The sequence below is a fragment of the Berghia stephanieae genome, chromosome 11, assembly GCF_034508935.2.
Source record: "Berghia stephanieae isolate SIO BIC M18660-M18661 chromosome 11, UCSD_Bste_1.3, whole genome shotgun sequence".
Taxonomy (NCBI): domain Eukaryota; kingdom Metazoa; phylum Mollusca; class Gastropoda; order Nudibranchia; family Aeolidiidae; genus Berghia; species Berghia stephanieae.
In genome coordinates this window covers 21,176,914-21,203,946 of record NC_088370.1, presented here as the reverse complement: position 1 = coordinate 21,203,946, position 27,033 = coordinate 21,176,914, and the positions used below count along the sequence as shown (strand labels likewise).

Sequence of the window (27,033 nt, the reverse complement as noted above, 5' to 3'; positions counted from 1 at the left end):
CCGAGCGGAGTAATTTTACCGGTTTTATGGGCTATCTAGATGTTTTGTGTTGCAGCCAAATTTTGTCTAAATAGTCCTATCTAGGCTAGATAGGTATATAAAAAATAAAAAGAGTCCGACGAGTCTCAAAGAAAATGATAATGATAGGCTGATAGGGGAGGCCCTCCGAAAGCTCCTACTTCTACATCCCCAGTTGGGGGTTTGGAATATAATTTGTACATTGCAACGTCAAATAATCCAAATCGTTATGGGCTCATTGTTGTAATGGAAATGCTCTCAAATTAACGCAAAATGCTGTCCATATTAACAATGAAAATTTACGAAGGGTCACTGAGTAAGCGGGGTGAGCGTAAGTCTTGACAGACTGGTGTATGGTCACATATTTATTATCATAAATATAATTAAAATACTCACAATCTCTTGATTGTGTTGCATTGAAAGCTGTAGGTGCGGCAACATTTTGTACGTTGGTACCGATTCTTGCACAAAATTTAGCCACTGATGCAAGAGATTTAGCCATGGTTGAGAATTTGATGAGAATGGTACAGAGAGAAACAGTGTGGATCCAAAAGAGAGCACAAAAAGGAAGACCGTCCTACACGTTTTCTCACACACACCTCCAACCTAGTTTCGAAACACACTAGAGTGCAGTGTGCTATAGGGGTATAAGACCTAATAGATATCAATCGGCAACAATATTACAGACAAAGTCTACACTTATCTATCGAACCTGTACATTGAGTAAATCTTTTATGTACAATTGCATAAATATGAATTTTTAATTTACTCATATTTTCAAAAATATATTTTGAAGGTTAACTAACCTCCCCAAATATATGTATTAGACTCGCCCAAACCTCAAAATCCTACCCATGTGACACATGGACGCGGCCATGATTGGCCTAGGTTTCCCTGGCGAGTGGCGGCCATTCGCAGTGTGTGCTAAGTTGTAAATAACACACATACAATTTAAAGCCGCCCGGCTTGCTTGTGCACAATTTAGCATTTATATGCTGTAAATTTGTGTCTGATTCGTAAGTACTCACAAAAATTATGTAATTATATAATTGATATAGATCTAAGACTTTGAATTGTTTTGCTTCGTTTTATATTCTCACTGAGTGGGGGAAGAGTTGGAAAGGTCAGAGTCGGACATGCCCGATCTACCACACAATGAACGGTTCCCACTCACATAAGACTGAACGACACGTTGAGTCACAAGGATTTCACTGCAACGCAACATATTGACATTTTATTCGTAGATCTATTTCGGACTTAATTCGACCCATTGCATTTTATCGGGATATTCAATTGCAACCATTGAGAAAATAAAGTTTCTTTTACTCAAACTCAAAGAGACTTGTTGAGAGAGGAGTACAAAAGTCACGGTAACCGGGTTATGGTCTACTAGAATACTACGATTACGACACTATGATTTAACAATGACTCTAGATATACTAGACTAATACTATAGGAGGACCGCAACAGTAACAGTAGTCTGTAGTAGTACAAGGCAGACTGGCTAGCTGACATTGTAACTACACTTGGGCCAAGTCAACCACTTGAAGTGCCACTGCCGCCTGCCTGTGCCTGTGTAGTGTAGTACAATCTAGACACTAACCAAGTCGCTAAGTCTAAGGCTATGGACAATGCGTTCGAACTCGAACCCACCTCAACTACATGAGTGTTGTTGACTGACTCAAATCAGTCCCAGGCTTTGTCATCTTGCCTTAGAGTAGAGTTAATTCTGGCCCTAATCATGAACTGTAGAAGCTGGATCCCAGGACGCCCCCCATATCCCAAGATGCATATTATTTTGACATAAAAAATGCAATAATTATTCCTTTGGCTCACAGATTTTTTTATTTTTTTTTTGGTAATGCTTTTAATAAGGAAGTGTCAATTGGTGAGCGTGAGTCATTGGTACTAGTAGTTGACAGTTCATCAACTACCAATGCTACCAACGGTAGTTGGAGATTTGCCCATTGTCAAGATGCTGGCACTGGCAGTTGACACTTCCAAACCTTCCCTACTTAGGATAGTGATAGTATTGTCCAAGGCATTACATAAGGTGGTGTTTTTATGCACCTCCGTTGGAGGTGTACAAAAACGCACCGGCTTTATGAGAGAACACACGACTCCAATGCTTTTGTCTTTACACTAGCTTCCCATTAGGGCCAGGGTGCTCTTTAAGGTTGGAGTCATGTGTTTTAAATGTTTTCACGGAAGCGCCCTTGCTTATCTCGATGATCTTATTTATTTCGAGAATTCTTAATTTATTAGTTATTTTATTTGAGCAGATGATGATCACAGGATATGTATATATATTACTTTATTTTTTAAATATGTTAAATAGTTGGATGATGGAAGGTTTGTGTGTGTGTGAGAGAGAGAGACTGGGAGTGAGAGGGTGAGAGAAATTTGAATGGATTGAAGTTATTGTTATGCGCCTAGAGCTTTATTGTATAGAGGAGTGGGCGCAATATAAATAAATTTCATTATTATTATTATTATTATTATGCACCTCTGTTTCCAGTGCAAAAAAACGCACCGTTTTTATACACCTCCATTGGCGATGCTGGTTAATTAATGAAATTGTTGCTGCTTGAAGCTTGAAGGAAAAAATAATGATAATTATTGAATTGTAAGTCTCTATTTATTAGATGAAGTCATACTGTGGACGTTTTTGGTTTCCCCTTTATTAACAAAATATGACGAATAAGGCACTAAGGACGTGTAGTGTGTAGTGTGAATGGCGTAGATAAGGTGTATAAACATAAACAATGATGGGACAGGAAATAGAATAACCCTTTTATTGTAAGGAAGTACAAATTAAATTATAACAATAAATATTAATACAGTTAATTAAAACACCATTTTTATGCACTGCCATTGATGGTGTAAATGTGCGGTGTAGAAAAAGACCCACAGAAAAACAGAGGCTTCTCATCTTATTTTCTGGGAATAGACCCGTATACGTCTGTGAGGTTTAAATAGTTTTAGATTGTAGTTTAGCACACTGCTTAGTGATTACCGATGTACGTTTATACAATGATAATAAATTAAAGAATAATGACACTAATTTTAAAAATCGAAGGTAAAAAGAAACATGGCACCCAAATACTGATCTCAAATAAACAAATAATTTTAGAATATTAAAATCGAATTTTAAAAAAAAACATGATACATAGTTTTTAAAAAAAAAAACAATAAAAAGACAAAGACACAGTAAACGAATGCACTGATGATAATGATAAAGTATTATAAAATTATAACAATCAACGTTTAAATATAAATGCACGTCGATACTACATTGAATGGTACTGATGTTGGTTTTTTTTCTTTTAATATGATTAATAATAATAATAATAATAATAGATTAATTAAAAGTTTAAAATTTATGTCCAGTAACTATAACAACAAAAATGATGTTTTCTCAATAAACTTTTGTTTTTAATGTCCAAAATGGTACTTATTATTTTTATTTTTAAAGATTTATTTGCAAAGACGTCCCTACAGATATAACTTTTTCCATGTCCAAATACAGACACAGCATCGCTGATGAAATTGGGTGGAATGCGCATGCATAACGGAGGTGCATAAAAACACCACGTTACATGAATTTGGACTAATTAACTTTGTTTTATTTTGTATTGACATCATAGCTTTGCACACAGTTGATTAGTCATAAATTTTATTTAGACTATAAATATTCTTTAAATTTTGATAGGTGAAAATCATTGTAAAAGAATAATATTTTTCAATGAATTGATTACAAGACAAACAGGATCTGATCTGTGTGATGATGATGAAAAATTTAATTTAAACAGTCGAGTCAAAGTCAATTGAGAGAGAAATGGAAACTTGACAGGTTACAGCCCCCCAATGTGAGATTTTCACGTCACACAGGCGAATAGGACTACATTTTTACTGCCTTTGAATACTCATAACTTTTCTTCTTATCCTATGGTTTTTATAAAATTGATGTCATTATGATTGTGGTGGGGTGCCCTCTATAATATCATGATGCTGATTTCAATAAGAATAATATTGAGCTAGTTTGGACTTTTTACCAAAGTAGATAAAATTGCAAGCCATTAAACAATTTGAAAGGATTTTTACCTTTCATCTCAATTGGATTGTCTAGTATTTATTCTTTTCCTAGATATTCTAACCTCTTATGCTGTTTGTTGCCTGTTTTCCCGCATTTTTAGCCTTCTGACCAATTTTCACAATCCCCGACTGTGGTGTAATTGGATTTATTTTTTTTCGAGCCACTTAAGGTCTTTTTTAATTTGTTAACCTCTTTAACATTCAAATGCTTGGGTACAAGATCTCCCGCTTTTTGTCAGACCGGTATGATTCTTTGTTGTTTTTTTTTTCATTTACATATCCTCACGTAAGCAAGCGTTCATTTGTTAGTAAATATGCATTTAAAAATTGTAATAATTTATGGACAATAAAGATCTATTATTATTATTATTATTATTATTATTATTATTATTATTATTATTATTATTATTATTATTAATTTGTGTTCAGGCTTTTTTTGAGTGGTCTGAAATTTCTGCAGGCTTTTGGATACTTTGGTGTTAGCACCCATGTACATATTAAATCTATATATTTATTTTCACGGTTACAGAATAGTTGGGTGACGCCCTAGCTTCACCATGCTGAGGGTCAACAAGGCGGCTGTCATGGCCGACATTGGCAGTCACGTCTGCAAACTTAGTGCACGTTGCAGCAGGGGACTGCGTACTGCTGTGGGTCAAGTTTGTCAGAAGGCTGAGGGAGACACCATCGCTGGCATTCCATATCAGAAGTTGTCTGTCGGTGTTCCCAAAGAAATCTTTACAGTAAGTTGTTTTTTTATTTATATAATAATATGTGACAACAGAATTGGATTATGTCAGTAACTCTAGCTTGGGACAGCGTGGCTCAGCAGTATGGTCTTTGCTTCGTACCCAAAAGGTACCGAGTCTGACTACCTGCGGCGTTATGTGGCCTTGAGCAAGTCACTTAGTCTTAGCACACTTTGCGGCGCTGCACTGCAGCTGACACCTAGGTTATTCCAGTATTCCCTTGGAATAGACCCTAAAGAAAAATTTCCCCGTATGGATGAATAAAGGGAATTATTTATTTATTCATAGGGAGCAATCGTCCTGATAGATCAGTTGGAAGAGCACTCATCTCATATTCATAACAGTGAGAATAGTATTGTTCCTAGATATTTTTTTTTCTGATTTCCATGTCCGCCCAACAATGATTATGTACCTACTTCTGCTTGGTCTAGTGGAATCTGCCTTGCAATCAAGTGACATTTTACTGAAAGGGTGGCAAACACTTGCTCCTGTCCCTATATGGAAACTGGGATAAAATCCATGACCCTACTTTGTTTTTGTTGATGAAAAAAAATAAAATTTATAGAGGGTTAATCAGTGTCATGCTGATTGTATTTATGTTCTTGATTCACATCTTCCAATAATTTTATTCCCAGAATGAGCGTCGTGTTGCTTTAGTCCCATCTGCTGTCCAGACCCTCATCAAGAAAGGGTTCTCTGTCAACATTGAGGAAAATGCTGGAACGCAGGCCAAATTTCTCAATGACGATTATGCTGCGGCAGGTGCCTCTGTCCAGAACAAGAACAGTGTATACCAGTCTGATATTATTCTCAAGGTGATTGTTTTTCGTATCAACCACAAGCCTATAAATACTCAATTTTTGTTTTCTTTCTTTTGTTTTTTTTTTAGTCTTGAAGATGTATTAGGAGAGTCAGCTAGCTGATTATAATTATAACATTGTTTTGTAATGTTAAAAGGGGGTGGCGATATGGGTGAAGGGATAAATGTCTACCAGTCGTAATTTCTTGGGGGTTGAGGGTTGTGGCAAAGTTACCCAGGTATACCCTATTGATTTTGATTGATAATTACACTCGAGCAGATCTGTCACATATACAGATTTACTAAGCATCGATGAATGTTATGCATTTTGAATTTATACATATTTTCTGTTTGTTTCTTTCCCGTTGCAATTTCTGATTTTTCCACCAAACTATAATATAATTATATATATTTTTTGTTCAGTCTCAGCACAAATGTCAAATTGTAATTTTTTGCTGCCTACTATTTTCCCACTCCAGGTGAGAGCCCCACTGCAAGAAGAGGTGGCCAATTTTCGCCAGAATGGAACTCTCTTGTCCTTCGTCTACCCTGCTCAAAACAAGGAACTACTGGACCAGCTGGCAAAGAAGGAATTGACAGTTTTTGCCATGGATTGCGTTCCTCGTATATCCAGGGCTCAAGTCTTCGACGCTCTCAGCTCCATGGCCAACATTGCTGGTTACAAGGCTATTATCGAGTCTGCCAACAACTTTGGCAGGTTTTTCACAGGTTTGTTGAAAACTTTTGGATCTCTCATTTATGATTAAATTTTATGTGGGTTTGATAAAAGTAATTTCTTAGGTAGAAAATTTGGTCTTTAGCCTCCACCTACCCTTTTATATATTTCTTTTTTTTTACTACACAATTTGTAGTCTGCAGAGGCTCCTACCCTTCTGCTTTTCACTGAATCATTCTGCGATTCCTCATCAGAGTGAATATGGCTGATCAGTATCGTTTTCCTTATTTTGGTAAGGATTCTGTTATAAAATAGAGAAATACCAGATAATATACCCAAAATGGAGAAAAAGAAATGTTTAAAAAGTGTAAGGTATGGTCTATTTCGTTATCATCCTCTCTGGTCAATTAATACACATTTTGTGTGTCTGATTAGTCTCTTCACAAAGTGCGTGCAGATGATGTCAGATATTATTCTATTTTAAAGGGGGGAGGGGGGGGGGGGGAGGTTGGTCAATGAATGCAGTATTATTATATGTTGTCTATTAGTCTCTTCACAAAGTGGATGCAGGTGGTGTCAGATAATTTTCTATTTTAATGGGGAGGGGGGGGGGGTCAATGAATGCAGTATTATTATATGTTGTCTCCAATTTGTGGGGTCAATGAATGACTGAGTTATTTTATGCTGTCTGCAATTGTGTACTGTTTAATTTTTGCCGTGTGCATGTTTCTGTAAGCTATACGCATGTGTCTGGTTGGAAGGGGGTGGGTCTTGTCAAAGCTAAATCCATCCGTTAAATGCTTTTTAATCTCTATTCAGCCTGCAAATTTATATACACGTTTTATATTGTATTATTTGAGTACTTCTGGACTGTTTATTACATAATCTGCAGCAAAGCAAGACTGATTTTTAGTTGTTTCATTGTATTGGGAAAGGAGAATATAATTGAAATGCAGGTGGTTAAATTTGGATTACGGAAAATAAATTGTGCTCTTTGATTTTCATTGTTATTCTCTTATGCTATTTCAGAGCTTTCAATAATTGAGATTATAATCAAGATTTTTGTAAGTTTTGCTTTATTTTTTCTTTTATTTATTATCTTTATAGGTCAGATCACAGCAGCAGGAAAAGTGCCCCCAGCTAAGGTACTGGTAATTGGAGGGGGAGTAGCGGGTCTGTCTGCCATCGGTACAGCAAAGAACATGGGTGCCATTGTCAGGGGGTTCGATACTCGAGCTGCTGTCAGGGAACAGGTGGAGTCTTTCGGGGCAGAGTTCTTGGAAGTCAATGTTAAGGTGTGTTATGTGTTCTCTATAATTTGTTGTTTAGTGTATGTTGATTGTGTCCACCGTGGTAAATATATTTTCTTGGAATAGATCCTATAGACAAAAAATTCTCCTTGGGGATAAATAAAGGGAATTTTTGTATTTTTATATCTTTTTGTAATTCATTTGTTTAGGTTAGTCTAATCTGCATACGTTTTGTAAAGTCCGTTTGACGAATTTAAACCTCTCCTCATTTATTCCAATGTTATGTGATAGAAGAGGATTTTTGTTTTGTGTTTTTTTATGGTTTTAATTTAATTTTGTTTTTTTTGCTAGCATATCAGTGAAAAGAGGATATAACTCTTATTCGGACAATAATATTACATTAATCCTGTGTGAATAAGGAAGATATTTTGTTGTTTAATATTGTATTTTGTGGACAGTATAGTGTTTCAAGAATGAATATTACCATTGCTCATTTACTGAATATGGTACGAGGTTTAGTCGGTATCTGAACTGTTCACAATGCATAATATTTTGGAAAGGAATGATGAAGGCGGAGGTTATCCAGAGAATAAAAATCCAATTAAGTTCATGTTCCCAGATCAATTTGTATTAGTCAAGTCAAGCTTTCAACAGATGAGCTTCTAGATCCCATTAATATGAGGGTAGCAAATATCTTTGTAGGTCCATTATTTACAGGGCACGTATTAAGGTTGGGGAGGTATGCTATGACTTAAGATACTGGTAGCTGTATACATAACTGCCAACCCCTCTGTTTTTGGCGGAATTATACCTGTATACATAACTGCCAACCCCTCTGCTTTTGGCGGAGTTCTCCCTGTGTACATACCTACCAACTCCTCTGCATTTGACGGAATCATTCCTCTTTTCACTCTTCCCATCTGCCGTTCTGCCAATGTCTAAAATTCCGTTTTTCAAAAATAATGATTAGGGAGGGGGTGGGGTGAAAAAAAAAAATCATATAAATTGCTTAAAGGGTGGTAGGAAAATTAATTGCACTCCCTTCCCCCTTCCCATTCCATTACCTAAAACGTGTGATAATTTTGCCAGCCTTGCCAGAATATTGCCTTTATGCGTTGGTGGCAAATTCCAATTTTATTGACTTGAATTCCTATTTTCTGACATGTTGATTCCACTTTCAGATTTTGAAGGGTTGGCAGGTCTGCGTGTTGTGTTTAATTTTTTCAAATTTAGGATGTTCCTATTAATATCACGTGTTGTAGTTTTGAATAATCGAGTCCTTTACTTCCTGTGTTCGTGTTTGATAGGAATCTGGTGAAGGAACAGGTGGCTACGCCAAAGAGATGTCCCCAGAATTCATTGCTGCAGAAATGGCTTTGTTTGCCAAACAGTGCAAGGAGATTGATATCCTTGTCTCCACGGCTTTGATCCCAGGAAAGCCTGCCCCTAAACTCATTTCTAAGGTAAAATATGTGATCCTTCTTATGCTTGCTTTACTCGTTTAAACAATCTTTTATTCAATGAGACTTGTTGAAAAGGAAAGTTTTTTTTAAAGAACACACACATATGCTTAAGACTTTGAATCTAGGTGAGGGCAAAGTGTTTAGTGAAGTCATAATGACAACTATTTTTTTCTCTCTTAACAAATATTTTGCTCCTGTATTATGCTTCTCAGTCATTGTGGGATTGAGTATTTTGGTAAGCAATTTTTCGAATAAAATGCAAATATTTACATGAATTTGACTTTTGATAGATATTTTGTCAAGATACTGGCAAATTACCATCGTTGGAAGATGTAAACTATAAATTAATTAATCCTTTGTGTGATTCTTCTTCAGGAAATGGTTGAGAGTATGAAGCCCGGATCTGTCATTGTTGATCTTGCCGCTGAGGCTGGTGGCAACATTGAGACAACCAAACCAGGGGAGCTGTACGTTTACAACGACGTTGTCCACATCGGCTACACTGATCTTCCCTCACGTCTGCCCACCCAGTCTTCCACCCTGTATGCCAACAACATCAGCAAGCTTTTGCTTTCTTTCGGTAAGGAGTTGGTTTGTCTCAAATGGTTCCTGTTGTGTTTATTTAATCTCACTAACACAAGGTTTCAGCTGCGATGTACCATCTTCAGTGCTGCCAACTCCTTTAAAAAATATTTCCACTCAGGAATATCACTCTTTTTAAAGGGTCTTCAAAAAATCCCCTTTCCTTCCCCCTTGCTTAATTTTTTATTTTTTAAAAGTTTTTATTTATTTATTTATTTTTTTAGATAGTTCATTGACGGCTAAACAGGTTATTGGACTAAACCTATGAGTAATGAAATGTTTAGGACATATTCCTTTTGAGTTCACAGCAATATATTTTCTTGGAATAAAGCCTTGCTGTTGACACATCTCATCTTTTTTACTTCAGCAAGAGAAGTCATTGATGGCTTCTATATCTTCGATAGCTTTTTTTCTTTGTAAGGAGTGGATTATGTTTTCAGTGATGCCAAAACTCCGGTTTCACCGGAAAAAACTCCGGTCTGGAGCAAAATATTCCGGGCTCCGGGCAATTTCCGTCAAATTCCGGTGAGGTCAATTTGTTCCAAGGATACCTCCCCCCCCCCCCCCTCCAACCACCCCCATCATCATCACTGCCACTAGTATTACAACCATCATCACTACCATTACTACTGCACACCCCACCACCACATACACCCCACTCACTACCACAACTACACACACCACCACCACCACATCATCATCATACCACACACTACTACTACCATCACACACCACCACCACATCATCATCACTACCACTACTACACATACCACACACACCATCACTATACTACAACCACCACACCAATCTCATCATCTACTACTGCAACCCCCTACCACCATCTCATCATACTACTACAACCACCACCAAACCATACATCGTCATCATACATTACTACTACAACCACCACCACATCATCTATCACAAACCACTCTACCACATCCACAACACCACCACATCATCATACCACTACTACACACACACCACTACCTCACTACCACTACTCAACACGCATCAATCTCACTACTATACTACAACCACCACCACACATCATCATTACCACTTACTACTACAACCACCACCACCATCATCACTGCACTACTACTACAACCACCACCACCACATCATCACTACATACTACTACAACCACCCACCACCATCATCATACACTACTACAACTACCACACATCATCAGCAACTCACCACCACCAACACACATCAACTACCACTACTACTACAACCACCACCACATCATCACTATCACTACTACTACTACAACCACCACCACCACATCATCACTACCACTACTACTACAAGCACCACTACCACTTCATCTTCATCACTACCACCACCACCACTGCTACTACAACCACCACCACCACATCATCATCAGTACCACTACTACTACTATCACCATCACCACCACATCCTCATCACTACAACTACTACTACAACCACATCATCATCACTACAACTACTACAACAACCACCACTACATCATCATCATCACTACCACTACTACAACCATCAACACCACATCATCATCACAAGCACTACTACTACAACCACCACCACCGCATCATCACTACCACTACTACTACAACCACCACCACCACATCATCATTACCACTACTACTACTACTACAACCACCACCACCACCACATTATCATCACTACCACGACTACTACTACAACCACCACTACCACAATATCATCACTACCATTTGTACGACAACCACCATCAACAACGCTACCACCACTACTACAACCACCACCACATCATTATCATCACGACCACAACTACTACAACCACTATACCACCACCACCACATCATCATCACTACAACTACTACTTCAACTACCACCATATCATCATCACTACCACTACTACTACAACAACAACCACTATCACCTCTTCATCATCGCTACTACTATTACTACAACCACCAACACCACATTACCACCAGTACTACAATCTCTACCCTTAGGTTTTGGCGCTTTACTTCATTTGAAATAAGGAAACTTTGGGATTGTATTTGGCAATGTGGTTATGTATCATAATATAATTCTAATCAGTTATCTATTTAGAACTATACGATATGTAAACACAATGCCAAATTCCATTCCAATTCCTTTTTCTTGTGTGCGGAAATTCCTCTTTCGGCATTGAAATTCCTACGAGTGGTGTCTGAAACTCCTGTGAGCCAAATTTAAAGTTGGCGTCTCTGTGTTTTAATTTTAATTTTTAAATTTAATTTAGAGGAGGATCCCTTAACTTTATCATTGTTATTACTTTTGCTCTCGTTTCTTTTCTTGATTATAGGAGAAAATGTGAATATCTGAAGAAAGTTTATTTAATAATTTATTTATTTTTCTTGTACCAGGCGAGAAGGATCATTACAATGTCAACTTAGAAGATGAGGTTGTGAGAGGATCCATCATTTTAAAAGATGTAAGTAATTTTGTCCTCTGGTCAGAAAATACAAAGCACCCAAGCAGGTATGGTGCAATATGATTATTAAATATTATTATTATTGTGACTCTAGCCAGGAACAGACATGCTTGGTCCCTATATGTGGATTCCCTGTGACCGTGACACTTTTATGCTGATGTAGCATAGCACCTTATCGGTGCCGTACTAATGTACAATATAACTCATACATAGATGCATTATTATTTTTAGAATCACCCATAACTAATGATGATTTCATGATCACCAAGTGGTGTGCATGAATATGGCAATTCTCAATAAAGTAACATAATTTTTAAGTGATATTATTTTCAAGGTAACATGTTTTTTAACAACTGTTTCGTACATCCCTTTCCCAGGGTCAGATGATGTGGCCACCACCAGCTCCCAAGGTTGACCCAGCTGCCCCTGCTCCGGCCGCAGCGGCTGCTGCCCCAGTTGTGAAGGAACCTCCACCCCCTCCTAACTATTTTGCTGTAACCATGAAGGATTCTCTCATGTATACAGCCGGTCTCAGCACTACCATTGGTGAGTTAATGAATTGCAAACCTTGCTGCTTGAAGTTTGAAAAAGGAAAAAAATTTAGAGTATATAAATAAGCATACCTGTCAACCCTTCCGCTTTTGGAGGAATCATTCCTATTTTCACTCTTCCTTTTCTACTATTCTGCCATTGTCTCTAAAATTCTAAATTTCAAAAATGATGATAATGGTAAGAAGAAGGGGGAGGAGGGGGGTTAAAGAGCTGATTTAAAAAAAAATTGATTGCCAAGAGGGAGCTAAGTAGTAGGAAAGTTAATTGCACTCCTTTACCCCTTTCCCATTCCATTACCTAACACATCTGATATGTCTTTATGTGTTTGGTGGCAAAGTTGGTGGTCACTTTGATAGAGAATTATCCATGAATAAGAAATTCCTAAGAGGAGGGGGATAATAAAAGTGGATGCGTTACATTCTGTTATTAAATATCGTCACCAGCTTGGATTGAAGTGAACTTGATATATGATTGCCAAAGGAATCAAAATATTTCACCTCCTTCCACCAGCTCGATAAAGTCTTTATATGTTCCATGAATATTAAATTTGGAATTTGGATAGTAGCTGGTGTTGAAAATACTTGTCATTATGGGGAAAATATGAGAAAATGGACCTAAATATTGGGGAAAATATGATAATTATTTAAGTGGTTGAGGTTGGCAAGCCTGCATTCAATTAGTGGGGTTTTTTTTGTCTTCTGGTCGGTCTCATTGTACTCTGTATGAGAGAGAGAGAGAGAGAGAGAGAGAGAGAGAGAGAGAGAAATTTGAATGGATTGAAGTTATTGTTATGCGCCTAGAGCTTTATTGTATAGAGGAGTGGGCGCAATATAAATAAATTTCATTATTATTATTATTATTATTTGTATATTCCTAACTTGCTACTATATATATGTCCATAATTTTGTTTGTTTTCAGGACTAGGAGTAATCTCCCCTAACTCTTCCTTCACATCCATGGTCAATGTGTTTGGTCTCGCTGGTATTGTTGGTGAGTATTTCTTAAAGCTACTAAAAATTGTTATTGTGAAAGACTATGATAACATTTGTGAGGGCGAAATTCTTCTTTTCATTTCATTGTACCAAGAAATTATATTCCTCTCACACTTGAGTCGAGTGATACAGTGTCTGACAGACTGTGCCTGTGTTGAAAGGGCGTCCGTATCTTGTATGTCCTGATATGATGCATCATGGACTTAACCTTGCTCCTGTATTCTATTCAACACATGGGCTGTGTTAAATTTAGTAGTTACAGCAACAACAAAAATCACCCGTGCTGCTCTTCAACTTGCGATTGTTCAAATTGGCAATGCCTGATATTTATTTCTTAATTCTTCACCATTCTCACCAGGTTACCACACTGTTTGGGGAGTGACACCAGCATTGCATTCACCCCTGATGTCTGTGACCAACGCCATCTCGGGTATCACTGCTGCTGGAGGTCTTCTGCTGATGGGAGGTGGCTACTACCCCACTAACACCTTGCAGGTTGGTTGCTGACTGATTGGTCAATCGTAGTTACCAACTCCCCTTTAGATTAGAGAGACATGTCTCACATTGTGTTTTAATTACTGTAAAATTCCAAAATTTTCCTTTAAAGGTCTGCAAACTGGGCTATGAAAGCTTGTTGAGCTATCTTTGATGATTTTATTACACAAAAACATTTGTGACACATTTTTACCATTCCGAAATAGCCCGAGAGAAAAATGAGGTCTTTTTAAGTTCGGGTTGATTTTGCTAAATTTAGTGATATAATGTGGTTTGATGACTAATGGGCATAAATGTATGACTGTTCCTTAGAAGATGGTAGCAGCAGCTTCTAATGGTGTCATACAACTATGTTATGACGATCTATCCGGGTCGCAATCTCATCACAGCAATTGTGTACAGTCGCGAACCCACGCTAGAGGCAATGTGTTTTATGGTTACTGACACATACAATAAACACCCATCATTTTTAAAAAATATTTATATTTTTCATCATTTTTCTCCCAGACCTTAGCCGCCCTGGCTGCCTTCATCTCCTCCATCAACATCGGTGGTGGATTTGTGGTCACGAAGAGAATGTTGGACATGTTCAAGCGACCAAGTAAGTCACATAATGTGCGGATGAAAAATTGGAAAATGTGCTTAAGTTCAAGATTGCAACCCGAAAAGTTGAATATTGTGAGATAAATAAATAGATATGAACATTTATGTAGCGCATTTAATCAGATTTGCCATGTCTAATGTGCTTCACAATTTTCATTTATTGCCATGTTATTTACATTTCATATAGTACAAATTACCTGTTAAGACATCCTTTTATACTAACTTCTTAGAATATTCATCACTGCCTATAGCTAGCTACTCCTTCACACTTGAATCGAGTGGTACAGTGTCAGACAAAATTTTTAAAAATTATCTGACATCCTTTTTTTTTCGTTTCTTTTTAGCGAGCTAATAGGCTTTAAAAGACCTTAAAATGTCTATGAAACTTTCATGCATAGATACGGTTTTTCAAAGTTATATAAATGCCGTTCATTTTAATTTGACAATTTTCGGTATATATAACCTGTTTCAAATTATTTAATATCTAACACAACAAGATTCGTAGCTTAATCCTCCCTATCAACATTCATTTGACATCCCCAATGTTCTCGGTATAATTTCTCGAAATTCTCCGATAAGGTATATATATATATATATATATATATATATATATATATATATATATATATGTGTATATTCATGGTCAAGTGGTATGGCACTTACCTTTGAATCGGAAGGGCCTGGGTTCGAGCCCCACACTAATAGGGCATAGTTGAGTTCTTGGAAAAGGCTCTTTACTCATATTCTCTCATCGTACCGGGTGTAGAATAAGTACCTGGTGGTTAACAGTGTTTTCTCTGGAAAAACTGTAATATCGCCTACTATGCGTCATGTCTGGTCATCGATGTTATGTATTGCTGTTGGCCAGCAACCCTTTGTAAAATGCTTTGGGCATGTTTAGTAGATATTGTGCTCTATAAAAGCACAATTTTATAAAAAAATACGAACCTCATCTTTGTCCAAATAACATTCTTCTTGTATTTCACCTTTAGCCGATCCCCCAGAGTACACCTACCTCTACGGCATCCCCGGCGCTGCCTTCCTTGGTGGCTATGGGTACTGTGCTGCCTCTGGTGCCTACCCAGACATCCATCAGATGGCTTACCTGGCCGCCTCCTTATGCTGTGTCGGTGCCCTGACTGGCCTTTCATCACAGACCACCAGCAGAGTTGGTAAGCAGGAAGCTTTGTCTCAATAGGGGTGTTATGTTTTGGACAAACAGGCCTTATTCGTAAAGTTTTACTACAAAAAGACTTCAGTTATTTTGAAGTATTTTGGCAAGATTTAGCTTTCATTTCAAAACATTTTTTTTTTGTAGTCCCACAGTGATATATGTCAAACAGTTTATCTCATTTTTTGTAGCTTTAAACAGATGTTAAACAAATGCTTGCTGCCTTTTGGATAGGACGGATGCTAGTCTATTGCAAAGTATTTTCTTCCAGTTCCAAGAGACCCAGCTCCTAAATAACTGCAAGGTGGTTGGGAGGGGGGTGGTAGTTCGAGAAAGTCTAATTCTGAGGCAAATGTTCTACCAACTGAGCATGGACGACCTCATCCTCTTCCCCCTCCCCCATGATTTAATCCTGATGACTAATTGTTAGTTTATTTAGTTACAGTGACCACTGCTTTTTAGGCTTGTGATTACTAATTTTTGAAATTAAAGGTGAATGGGTCTGTCTTTTATAACATTCAGATAAGGCTAGGAAAGAACCTTTGAGTCAAAAGTTTATTCTAAAAATCTCATTGTACTTTTTTTTGTGTTAAAAATGAATTTTGGTTCCCGTCATGTGTCATTCTTTTCGTTCATTTTCTCATCCAGGTAATGCATTGGGTATCATGGGAGTGTCGTCAGGTATTGCTGCCACTCTGGGTCTTCTCAAACCCACCCCAGAAACCTTCACACAAATGGCTGCCTGCATGGGATCTGGTAAGTCTTCATGAAAATTTAAAGATGTTGATTTGAAGCAAAATTTGTTGTTCCCATTTTATTGAGGACAGTGTGTTGTACTCTGTACTCACTGAACCATTATTTTGAATGCTTGACATGTTTCATTGACTTTGAATTGTGTAACTACCAGTTTTTACTTGATTCATCAGGGCAATGTTATAGACCTACTATGAGTGAGACATTGCATACTGATTTATTTTTTTAATTTTTTTTTTTTATATATTGAGATCAGTCTTTCCTTCCAGTCTCTGATTTTTTAAACTGAACACTCTTCTTAAGGGGAGGGGCGACACCTGAAACTATTTTCAAGAATAATGATTATATCCAATATCTTTTTATATTGGGACATTGCCTATGACCAATGGATTCGAACCATGTGATTTATTTCGGTGGGCGTGTCCGGTTGCCATGGTGACGGCCGCCATCTTGGATTTTTCTCTTCTCTGGGTGCTATTTTAAAAAGTTACTTTCTCAATAAGTTTCCATTGAATTTTCTTGAAATTTGGCATGGTTGTATATTTGTATATTGTTAAAAAAAATACAGAGCATTTTTTAAATATTTTAAATAGATTTTTATTTACAAATTTTTAAAAATAATATTTTTTCGGTATGATAAAAATCATGTTTTTTGACATAAAAATGTCAATATTTCAAAAAATAATAAAGATATTTAAAATTCCTTCTGTATGATTTTAGATAATCACTATAGCTCTAGACATGCAAAATTTTAAACAAATTGATTGATAAATGACAAAATAAGATAAAAAATAGTGTTAAAAAATGTCATTTTGAGAAAAACGAGATCAAAGATGACAATGAACGAAAATAATAAGACAAAACGGTACAACCAGCTCAAAACATATCAGCACCGTATGAGGGTCCCCCGTGTTCTTTTTCTGCCTCCCTCTGGGCTTTTTCACGGGTCTGAGCTTTCATTTTGCGTCTTTTTTTTTCTCTTTGTGTTGAGCAACCCTCATGCTCTGGTCAAGTCTTTTTGATTCTGCTTGCTGACTCAACATCTGGGAGTGTTCTCTCAGTCCACCGATGCCCAAAGACACTTTCAGGGATGTTATTTCTGTTGGACCAAAATTATACTCTGCACCAAACTCAACTTTTTTTTAGGGAATGGAAGTATGTTTTATGGCATCTTGACCAAACAGAATTATGAAACCTTTCGTTTGGATTTTGTGTTGTCTTCATCTCACAACACTTCAACAAAGCATATACAGGCTTCAAGTGCTCATGAATTAAATCAAAATTCAAAAGTGTATTTACACGCTGCTTGTGTCAACAGTTTACACATGGGCAGCAATATATTTTTTATAAAAGCATCTGGAGTCCGGTTCAGGAGGACAATACCTATGTTGAGGGAAGTCATTGGTGTAATAACCGTGGTAAAGACCAGCAAGAATAGCCCATTTCATTTCTTTCCGCTGTGGCATTGCTTGGAATCGCTTTATCATAATACTACTTACTATCACACACCAAATTCCAATCAAAGATTTGTGGTCACGGGTCAACCACGAGCCATCATAACTTTCTTGCTTTCTTGGCTTTTGTAGCAAATAACTGTAGCCAACGTTTGGATTTTTTTGTCACTTTAGGTATAGTTATAATAATCCAGTAAAAATTGGAAATATTTAGAGATAATTAACGTGAATACGTGTCAAAATTTGATAAAACAACTGATCAATCGAAATGTAAACAAATCGTAGTAAAATATAATAGTAAGAGAGGCGAACTTTCACCCTGACTCAACATCCAATCCCTGGCGCGGAGTCAGAGGTCGAGAACAAGGTCAGCCAATCAGATCGCACCATTCGTGATCACGTTGTATTTACCTGACAACTTGACCTCTTATCAGCTGTTTGACACACAATCTTCGTTCACGACTCACAGTTTCTAAACTCCTCCCCTGCCCATATTCTGATATTTTTGAGACTGAAACCGTGTCAACTAGACGGGCAAAGAGTAGACTAAACTATCGATATCAAAAATTACAACATCGATATGGATTATAATGCTTTTCAGTCCTATTATTTTCAGTTGAATTCTCACAAAAAATTGAAAAGTTTGGTATTTTCATGTCGACTTCCATGGCTATGAAAGACGATTTACAAACTTTATATTATCCAAATCACCATATCAGTGCTGAAAATATGTGAAAAAAGGATTGTTCTTTGATAATAAATAAAAAACTGAAATTTTATATTTTGACCCAAAAATCGATATTTCAGGTGTCGCCCCTCCCCTTAATAAAAAGTTATTGCTAATTGTCTTTTTATTCAGCAATGGTTTGGTGTTTTGTTATTTTAATTGGTTTAGTCAAGAGAAAACAAAGAAAAAGAAATACATTTATTCCAAAATCTGACTTAAAGTATCCCATATCAGATCAATCACAGATTTTTTTTCTAAATTCTGTATTTCCGATATATATTTTCTAGTTTTCTGTCATAGTTTTTTATTTTATTTTGTATGTGTGTGTGTGTGTGTGTGTTTTCCTTTAGCAGGCATGCTGTTTATCCTTTTAATTTATTGAATTTATTTTGATCAACTACAGTACAGATGGTATTTTATAGACCCTTAAATTTTCAGTCAATTGACATTACACATAGCACATGTCAAAGCGCTTGCATTAATGAACAACACTTGGCATTTTAAATCTCATTGTCTTTAATCACTTTCCTGTCATACCGCATTCATTTATCTTAAAACTCTATGTCTCCGGTTTGTCGAAAAACAAATTTCAGCCAATTTTTGTAGAGCTCATTTTCAGGTCTGATTTTATTATCATTATCATCTTCTTGTCAGGTGGTCTGATTGGTTCAGTGATGGCCAAGCGCATCGAGGTGACAGATCTGCCCCAGATGGTTGCCCTCTTCCACAGTCTGGTCGGGGCAGCCGCCGTTCTTACCTGCTTCTCCAATTTCCTGTTGGAGCAACCCCACTTTGCCTCAGACCCAGCTGCCAACATCATCAAGACTTTCCTCTTCCTGGGTACCTTCATCGGAGGCATCACGTTCACCGGCAGTCTGGTCGCCTTTGGAAAACTGCAAGGTAGGTTACCAACTGATTTCCAGCACAAGCTCTACAGACTTTCCACATATACAGATTTAGTTGGCATAGATGTTTTGGGATTTTCTCAGCAATTTGGAAGTGATGGTTTTATATGATTTTTGGCTGATGTCTGGAATTTTATTGACTCAAGACTTCCTGATTTTGGTTTAAAATCGTATTGTAACACCTTATTCTCATATGTATCTAAATGAATAAATCTAAAAATATAACATAATAAATTTGACTCAATCATCACTTTTTATCTGACCCAGTTTTTAACAGAGATAAAGGTGGAAGGAGGTGTTAATTATAGATAGGGGGCACTGATGCATTTTAGGTGGATACATATTTTCCCCCCTCGGAAGTCTTGATTTATTTGTAAAATAATTTACATATTTTATGTTATTGTTTGTGGCTGGTCTGTAGTTGTTCTTTTTTTAATTTATTTTTTTAAAAATGGTAGACAATAATTTGTCCTTTATTTTTCTTCCTTAGGCCTTTTGAAATCAGACCCCCTGTTGCTGCCAGGCCGTAACATCCTCAACGCCTCAATGGCCCTGAGCAATGTCGGAGCCATGGGCTACTTCCTGTATGACAACACTCCATCCACTGGTCTTGCCATGCTTGGCACCACGACAGCCCTCTCCAGTCTGATGGGTGTCACCCTCACTGCTGCTATTGGAGGTAATGGCATTGCATCCAAATTTATATAAGTTTTCGTACTTTCCTTCTTATAGTTACTATTTTTGTCACCAGTCTTAAAAGTCGTAAAATGAGAAAACTTTAGGAACATTGTATGTCATTATTTTAACAGTCATGTCATCAACTTACGTTTTCAATAAGTTTTTATGACTTTGAGATGATCATGAAATTCTGAAATTGGAGCCAAAATTTTGTAATTATACCAAAAAAAATTCTCGTAATACTAGGCAAATCTGACTTGGGCATGATATAGAGGGTAACCCCTTTAATTTAATTTTTAGCAACTACCACTTCAAAATTCTTGAAATTATGTAGTGTGTCACCAACTTTCATTTTCATTAAGTTTTCATGACTTCGAGATGATCATGAAATTCTGAAATTGGAGCCAGAATTTTGTAATTCTACAATTTTAAAAATATTTTTTCGTAATAGTGAGCAAGTCTGATTTTGGCATGATGTAGAAGTACTGTAACCCTTTTAATTGAATTTTTGAGTAACTGATTCATCCCGACATTAAATCATTTTGAGGCAGTTAATCACATTGGATTATTTTGTGTCTCCACGTTTTCAGGAGCCGACATGCCTGTCGTGATCACCGTCCTCAACTCCTACTCTGGCTGGGCCCTGTGTGCTGAGGGATTCATGTTGGACAATAACCTGATGACCATCGTCGGAGCCCTCATTGGTTCATCTGGAGCCATCCTCTCATACATCATGTGCAAGGTAAGTTATTGATGTGTTTAGTAAGATGATTATAAAATTAAAAAAAAAAGATTGATATATTATTATTATTGTTTTTGTAATAATGATAGTGGTAATAATAATAATAATAATAATAATAATGATGATGATGATGATTAACATGTTTTGTTTTTATTATTTATTTTCTTAAATATTTTTCTCAGAGGTTTAGGGAGATCTGTAGTTCTTAATTTATGTTTTTGTTGCTATGCACAATGATGGTGTCCATCTGCATTCTAAAATCTGCCAACTCTCCGGGAAATCCCGATATTTGTTCTCATTCCCAGTCTCACAAAAATTTCCAATTTTAACTCATTTAAATTGTTTAAGGGTGGAAAAAAAAGTATAGCTAATCATTCTCAACCATCCATCATCATTCATATCCCAGATTTCCCTAAATTTTTGTGTCTATAAAGTGGCAATTTGGAGCTTTGATATAGCACAATATCCACTAAATGTGCTCAAAGTGCTTTACAGAGGGTCCCTGACCAACAGCAACACGTAACATGTTGAACGAGACATGATGCCTGTTAGGCGATATTACCATTTTTCCGACAGAGACAACGCTGTTGACGGCCAGGTACTCATTTTAACCTGAGTGCGGTGAAAATTTGAGCGAGTTTTTTCCAAGGACTCAACTATGCGCTGAGCAATGCTCGAACTCAGGACCTTCCAATCCGAACACGAGTGTCATACCACAAGATCACATAGCCGCACAGCATTTCTGCATTCATCAATACATGTGCATGCCAATTAATGTCTTAATCTATTTTATTTTTTAAAATTATTTTTTCTCTTCTTTTACCCAGGCCATGAATCGTTCCCTCGCTAATGTCATCTTGGGTGGCTATGGTACCAGCTCCACCGGCACTGGCAAGCCTATGGAAATTACAGGAACGCACACCGAGATTGATGTTGATGGAACCGTCGATCTCATTGAGGATGCCAAGAACATCATCATTGTGCCAGGTCTGTATTCTTTGCACTGTCAGTTGAGCACCCATAGTGGGCATGAGGTCACACTTGCTCTGTCCCCCTATATCTGTTTTCCAGGTTGTTTTCTGTCTTTGCACATCATCATTTTCTCTAACACATGTAACTATTACAATTTTATAAAATTTTATTACAACAGTATTAACACAATTGAGCCCCTCAAGGCTGATAAAAATTGATAAAAGCCAGAAACGGGCGCTTAAATGACTTAAATAGTGTCGAAAGTGCTGTTAAACACCTAAAAACAAACAAACAGCATCTAACACTACTACTACAAACACCACGACCACAACCTCATCATTACTACTACTACTACAACCACCAGCACCAAATCATCATCACCACTACAACTACAACCATCATCACCACAGTCACTAGTACCATCACCACCACATCATCATCACCAACATTTGAGGTTTCAGAGATTTGGGGTGGTACTGGACATTGTGTCTACCTATCTTACAGTTCTAAATAGATACGATTTTCTCTCATGAAATTCTATTGAACGGTGTCTGAAATTCTTGTGAGCACAATTTTAAGTTGGCATCTCTGGAAATTGTAATTTGTTTGCAGGCTCTTTTGAGTGGTCCAAAATTTCTGCAGACATTTTGATGCTTTGGTACTAGCACCCATGTAATATTACTGCAAGTGCTGTAACACCCCCCCCCCCCCCCCTCCAAATAAATAGAAGTAGCCCCCCATAATTAGATCAAATTTTTATATATTACTTATTCAAGGTCTATTACAAATATTTTTTTGAATGATTCTCACAGGATACGGTCTGTGTGTAGCAAAGGCCCAATACCCGATTGCTGAGATGGTGGATATTCTCACCAAGAAGGGAAAGAATGTACGATTTGGAATCCACCCTGTTGCTGGTAAGCTCTCTGTTCTGTTCCTTTCAATTTTTATGTGTAACTTGGTAGTTGTCTTAACTCACTCAATCCTAGAGTTTTTTGAAATTTGTAAAAAATTGGAAGAAATTGTATTAAAAACGAGCATGTACATAGATACTTTTATTCAACTACCTTTTTAACATGTAAAAAACTAAAAACATTAGCTTTGATACTATGCCTATAATTTGTCTCATAAAAATGTAATAAATGGGCATGGGGTAAAAGTAACCGGGTATACTACGGATGTAGTCGGTGTTAGGGTTGAGTGGGTTAATCAAGGGTGAAATTTAATTTCTGTTGTATCCTAATTTTATCTGGTAAAAGCTGCAAGTCTTGCAATTTTGACCAAGTGCTACTTGGAAATGTCGATTGTTACAGCAGAAAGAAAACAAAACAAAACATGCAACTCTGTGTGGTGTACTGGTGGCATGTCTAAGTGAGAGGTTGACAACATTCAAGACGTGATATAAAATATTTCATTTTCCCTCCTCAGGTCGTATGCCTGGCCAGTTGAACGTTCTCCTGGCCGAGGCTGGAGTTCCCTACGACATTGTCCTCGAGATGGACGAGCTCAATGACGACTTCCCAGAGACTGACCTCGCCCTCATCATCGGAGCCAATGACACGGTCAACTCTGCTGCAGAGGAAGATCCCAACTCCATTATTGCTGGCATGCCTGTCCTACGTGTATGGCTGGCCAAGCAGGTAATTATGCCGTAAATGTTAACCACTTAGTCTTCCCTGTTCGTCCTCCTTTTTTCTGGTATACAACTGTGACATAACATCATTTTTGTAGTTAAATTTGAAGAAAGTTGGACAATTACAGAAGACATTAGAAAGAAACTGGAGGCAGCAGAAATGTGGTTTCTTAGAAGGATGTTAAGAATCTCATGGACAGAGAAGAAAACTAATGAAGAAATATTAGAGCAAGCTGAAACTAAAAGGTTACTAAATCGTACAATAAGAAAAAGACAAATGCAATTTTTAGGGCACCTAAATCGACATAAATGTATTGAACATCTTGCTCTCACATTAAAGATAGAATAGTTTTCTATGGAAATTAATGACGAAAACCTATCGTATTAATGCTTCTATATTTCAAGTACAAGAGTAATCTTGGCGATTCTAAGAACAAAAGGGCTATCCCTTAATTTTCAAATGTTCCCTCTTACTCTCTCACTTTTAGAATGAGTTCATTTGTCGTGCTGCCTTGGTCCTTTGATTTGCTTCTTTGTACTGGCGCTGAAATGATCTAAAAATGCCATATTATTCCTAACAGCTAATGGCTACTTTTGTGCTTTTTTTTCTTTCTTTTCAAGTGGACAATATTAAAATGGTCACTCTCATTCCTTTTCCCCAGTCGATTGTGATGAAGAGGTCCCTGGGTGTGGGCTACGCCGCTGTCGATAACCCCGTCTTTTTCAAACCAAATACGTCCATGTTGCTGGGTGATGCCAAGAAGACTTGCGACTCTCTTCTTATGAATCTCAAACAGAGGATGGAGTCTTAATGATGGATGAAACCAGGGTGTGTTGTGTATTAGGATAGGATGGCTCTTATTGTAAAATGTAGATTATTATATAGGGGGAAAAAATGGAATTGACTTGAAATGAAATGAATTGGACACACAATTCTTTTTAAATGAAGTTTAAGGTTGCCTCAGGTATATTGATTGCAAGTTTGTTTATATTTGCGTGTGGGGATGTGTGTGTGTTTGGTTTTTTTTTTTGTATTTATATGATGCACGATGCCATTATTATGATAGACAATGTTTACAAGGAATTGGGCATTTTTGTATTTATTTTTTAGTGAAGTTGATGAGCATTATATTACATTGAGCCATTGTAATGTGTAGTTTTCACCTTAAATTGGGTGATTCATTGAATAAAGCCAGGCTAGTCTGAGTGATGCTTTTTGAAATTGAATCGGATCAACTAGTTGACAGCCAAGATACTCAGGATTCATATTTCTACTGACAATCTTTATTTATCACCTCAGTAACAGTGTTTACAGATTGATGTTAGTTTTTGTGGAGCTTTGTGATTATTGATTTATGTATGTTGACAAAACATATTTAAAGATTGTTTTCATTCCAATTCACAAACGCTGTTTCTTGTAAAAAAAAATAAATCCTTTGAATGAACGCCTGCTATGTTCTCTTCTTCGAACTACAATGAAAAAAAGTATTTTTGAAAAGTTGAAAAGATTTGCTGTGATCATAAAGTTTTTATATAATATGAATATGAAGCATTGAACAGGTTTTTATCAGTGAATGGTTGTGGAATAGCAAAGGTCTAGGTTAGGGTATCCTGCCAACGTTTTTTTCTAAGTTGTTGAATAAGGTATTTCTTGGTTTTTCTCTTTTTTCTTTTTCTTTTTTTGGTCGTCGTTCACTTGATTGACCAAAATGTAATCCAAAATTTTTATAAAAGTCAAGCTTGACACAAGTATATTGGTTTTGTTTTATATTATTCGTAGCTAATAAAGTTGCAGATTGAAAAATACAGAAAATATCAGCCCTCCATGACAGATTGTTGGACGGTTATACTTATACTCAAATCACTTTTTTTTTGTGTGTGTGTGACGTTTCAGCTGCCTAAAATTTGATTTTGAAAAAAAATAATTTTTGGGTTAAATTTTCACTTACTTTTTGTGATGGCTGGGTTTTACTTAAATAATTCGGTGTCATATTTTTTTTTCAAGATGTTTTTTTTTTTTTTCAGAATATGCTGAAAGTTTAATATTCTGCTCAATTTTTCATTGATATTCAATAAAGTGTCTATTTAAGCAGATAATGTAAAAACGAAATACAACTGAAGCTTCACTGTTGTATTTATTTTTATCGAGTTTTCTTAATTTTTTTGAAAATGATTAAATTTTGTTTTCATACTTTGTTCACCAAACCACTGATCAGCTTTAAGCCACAGTCCAAGGAATAATATTTAAGTTAACAGTATTTGTTTTATTTCCTCTACAATACTTAACTTACATTTCATTTTTGCCAAAATAGCATTCAGCTGGTTGGGGTTTTTTTTCCCTCACACTTAATAACCTTAATTGAAATGAGCTTTATTCACTTTTTTTCTGTCTCTTTGTAATTGTCAATCAAAATTGCTGGATGTATTTCAAGCTGCATTTCCTTGTGCCTCTCATAATGATGTTACTCATGTGACTATTTATTTAAAATGAATTAAGGTTTCGTTTGTATTATATCTGAGAGGCAAAAGATTTAGAAGAATATTGTTTTAGAATAGTACCTACACTGTACTATGTTATTTTAATGGACACTCCGTCAATGTATTGTTACTGTAAAATAAAAGATTATTTAAAAATAAGCTCAGCATTTCATTCATTTTTTTTTTTTTGATTTTAAAAAAATGTCAGATGCAGAAGTTTGACTGCACCATAGGTGCTTTAAGATCAATTTGGCAACCAAAAAAAAAAAAAAATTCTTTTGTAAATTTGATTTAATTTGAGCTCAAAGTGTTTTACAAGAGGTCCCTATCCAACAGCAGCACTTAATATGAAGGACGAGACATGATGCCTGTTAGGCGATATTACAATATTTTTAAATTTTACGAACGACATCGCTGTCAACAACAGGTACTTATTTTAAATCCGAGTTTGGTGAGAGAAATGATTTTATAGAGCCTTTTCAAGGACTCAACTATGCACTGCCCAAAGCGGACTTGAACTATTGACGTAGGGTTTTATTTTTCCTATTTCCATTGTATATATAGCCTATATATAGGGTTGCTCGAGATCCGAGGATTTTTTATTCTACTACTAGGTTGCCTGGGGACGGATTTTTTCTTCTTTATTTTTACACTTTAGGTACTGAGTCCACTTTCCTGATGTCTCTAAACTGTAATAATTGGGTGGGGTTCCTGACCTCCCAAAGTGGGTAGGAAGGTCATTTATTATATCTTCGGTACCCCGATGTTTATTTTCCAACTTGCTTTTTGTCTTT

The 27,033-nt window shown here is 36.6% G+C and overlaps 2 protein-coding genes across 3 annotated transcripts in view; one reads left to right on the top strand and one right to left on the bottom strand.

Annotated features, from left to right (window-relative positions):
• Positions 1-942, bottom strand: part of LOC144956486 (isocitrate dehydrogenase [NADP], mitochondrial-like) — a 36,536-nt gene extending 35,594 nt beyond the window's left edge. Inside the window, exon 1 of the mRNA XM_078887021.1 lies at positions 415-942. Coding sequence (XP_078743147.1) covers positions 415-520 — 106 coding nt within the window. The 5' untranslated portion in view covers positions 521-942. The remainder of the gene's footprint in view (positions 1-414) is intronic.
• LOC144956484 (NAD(P) transhydrogenase, mitochondrial-like) lies at positions 907-26,398 on the top strand. Of its 2 annotated transcripts, none has more exons than XM_078887018.1 (21): positions 907-1,034; positions 4,643-4,856; positions 5,498-5,677; positions 6,141-6,390; positions 7,445-7,632; positions 8,895-9,050; positions 9,426-9,630; positions 12,017-12,084; positions 12,462-12,630; positions 13,555-13,626; positions 13,987-14,123; positions 14,631-14,724; positions 15,719-15,898; positions 16,546-16,653; positions 19,486-19,731; positions 20,227-20,415; positions 21,005-21,156; positions 21,984-22,143; positions 22,941-23,045; positions 23,557-23,768; positions 24,424-26,398. In XM_078887018.1, the coding sequence occupies exons 2-21, from the start codon at positions 4,671-4,673 to the stop codon at positions 24,571-24,573; spliced, it is 3,207 nt and encodes a 1,068-aa protein (XP_078743144.1). In that variant the 5' UTR covers positions 907-1,034; positions 4,643-4,670; the 3' UTR covers positions 24,574-26,398. The 2 variants fall into 2 exon arrangements, with proteins under 2 accessions (XP_078743144.1, XP_078743145.1); XM_078887019.1 differs by lacking the exon at positions 907-1,034 and adding an exon at positions 1,169-1,388.
• The last annotated feature ends 635 nt before the right edge of the window (positions 26,399-27,033 follow it).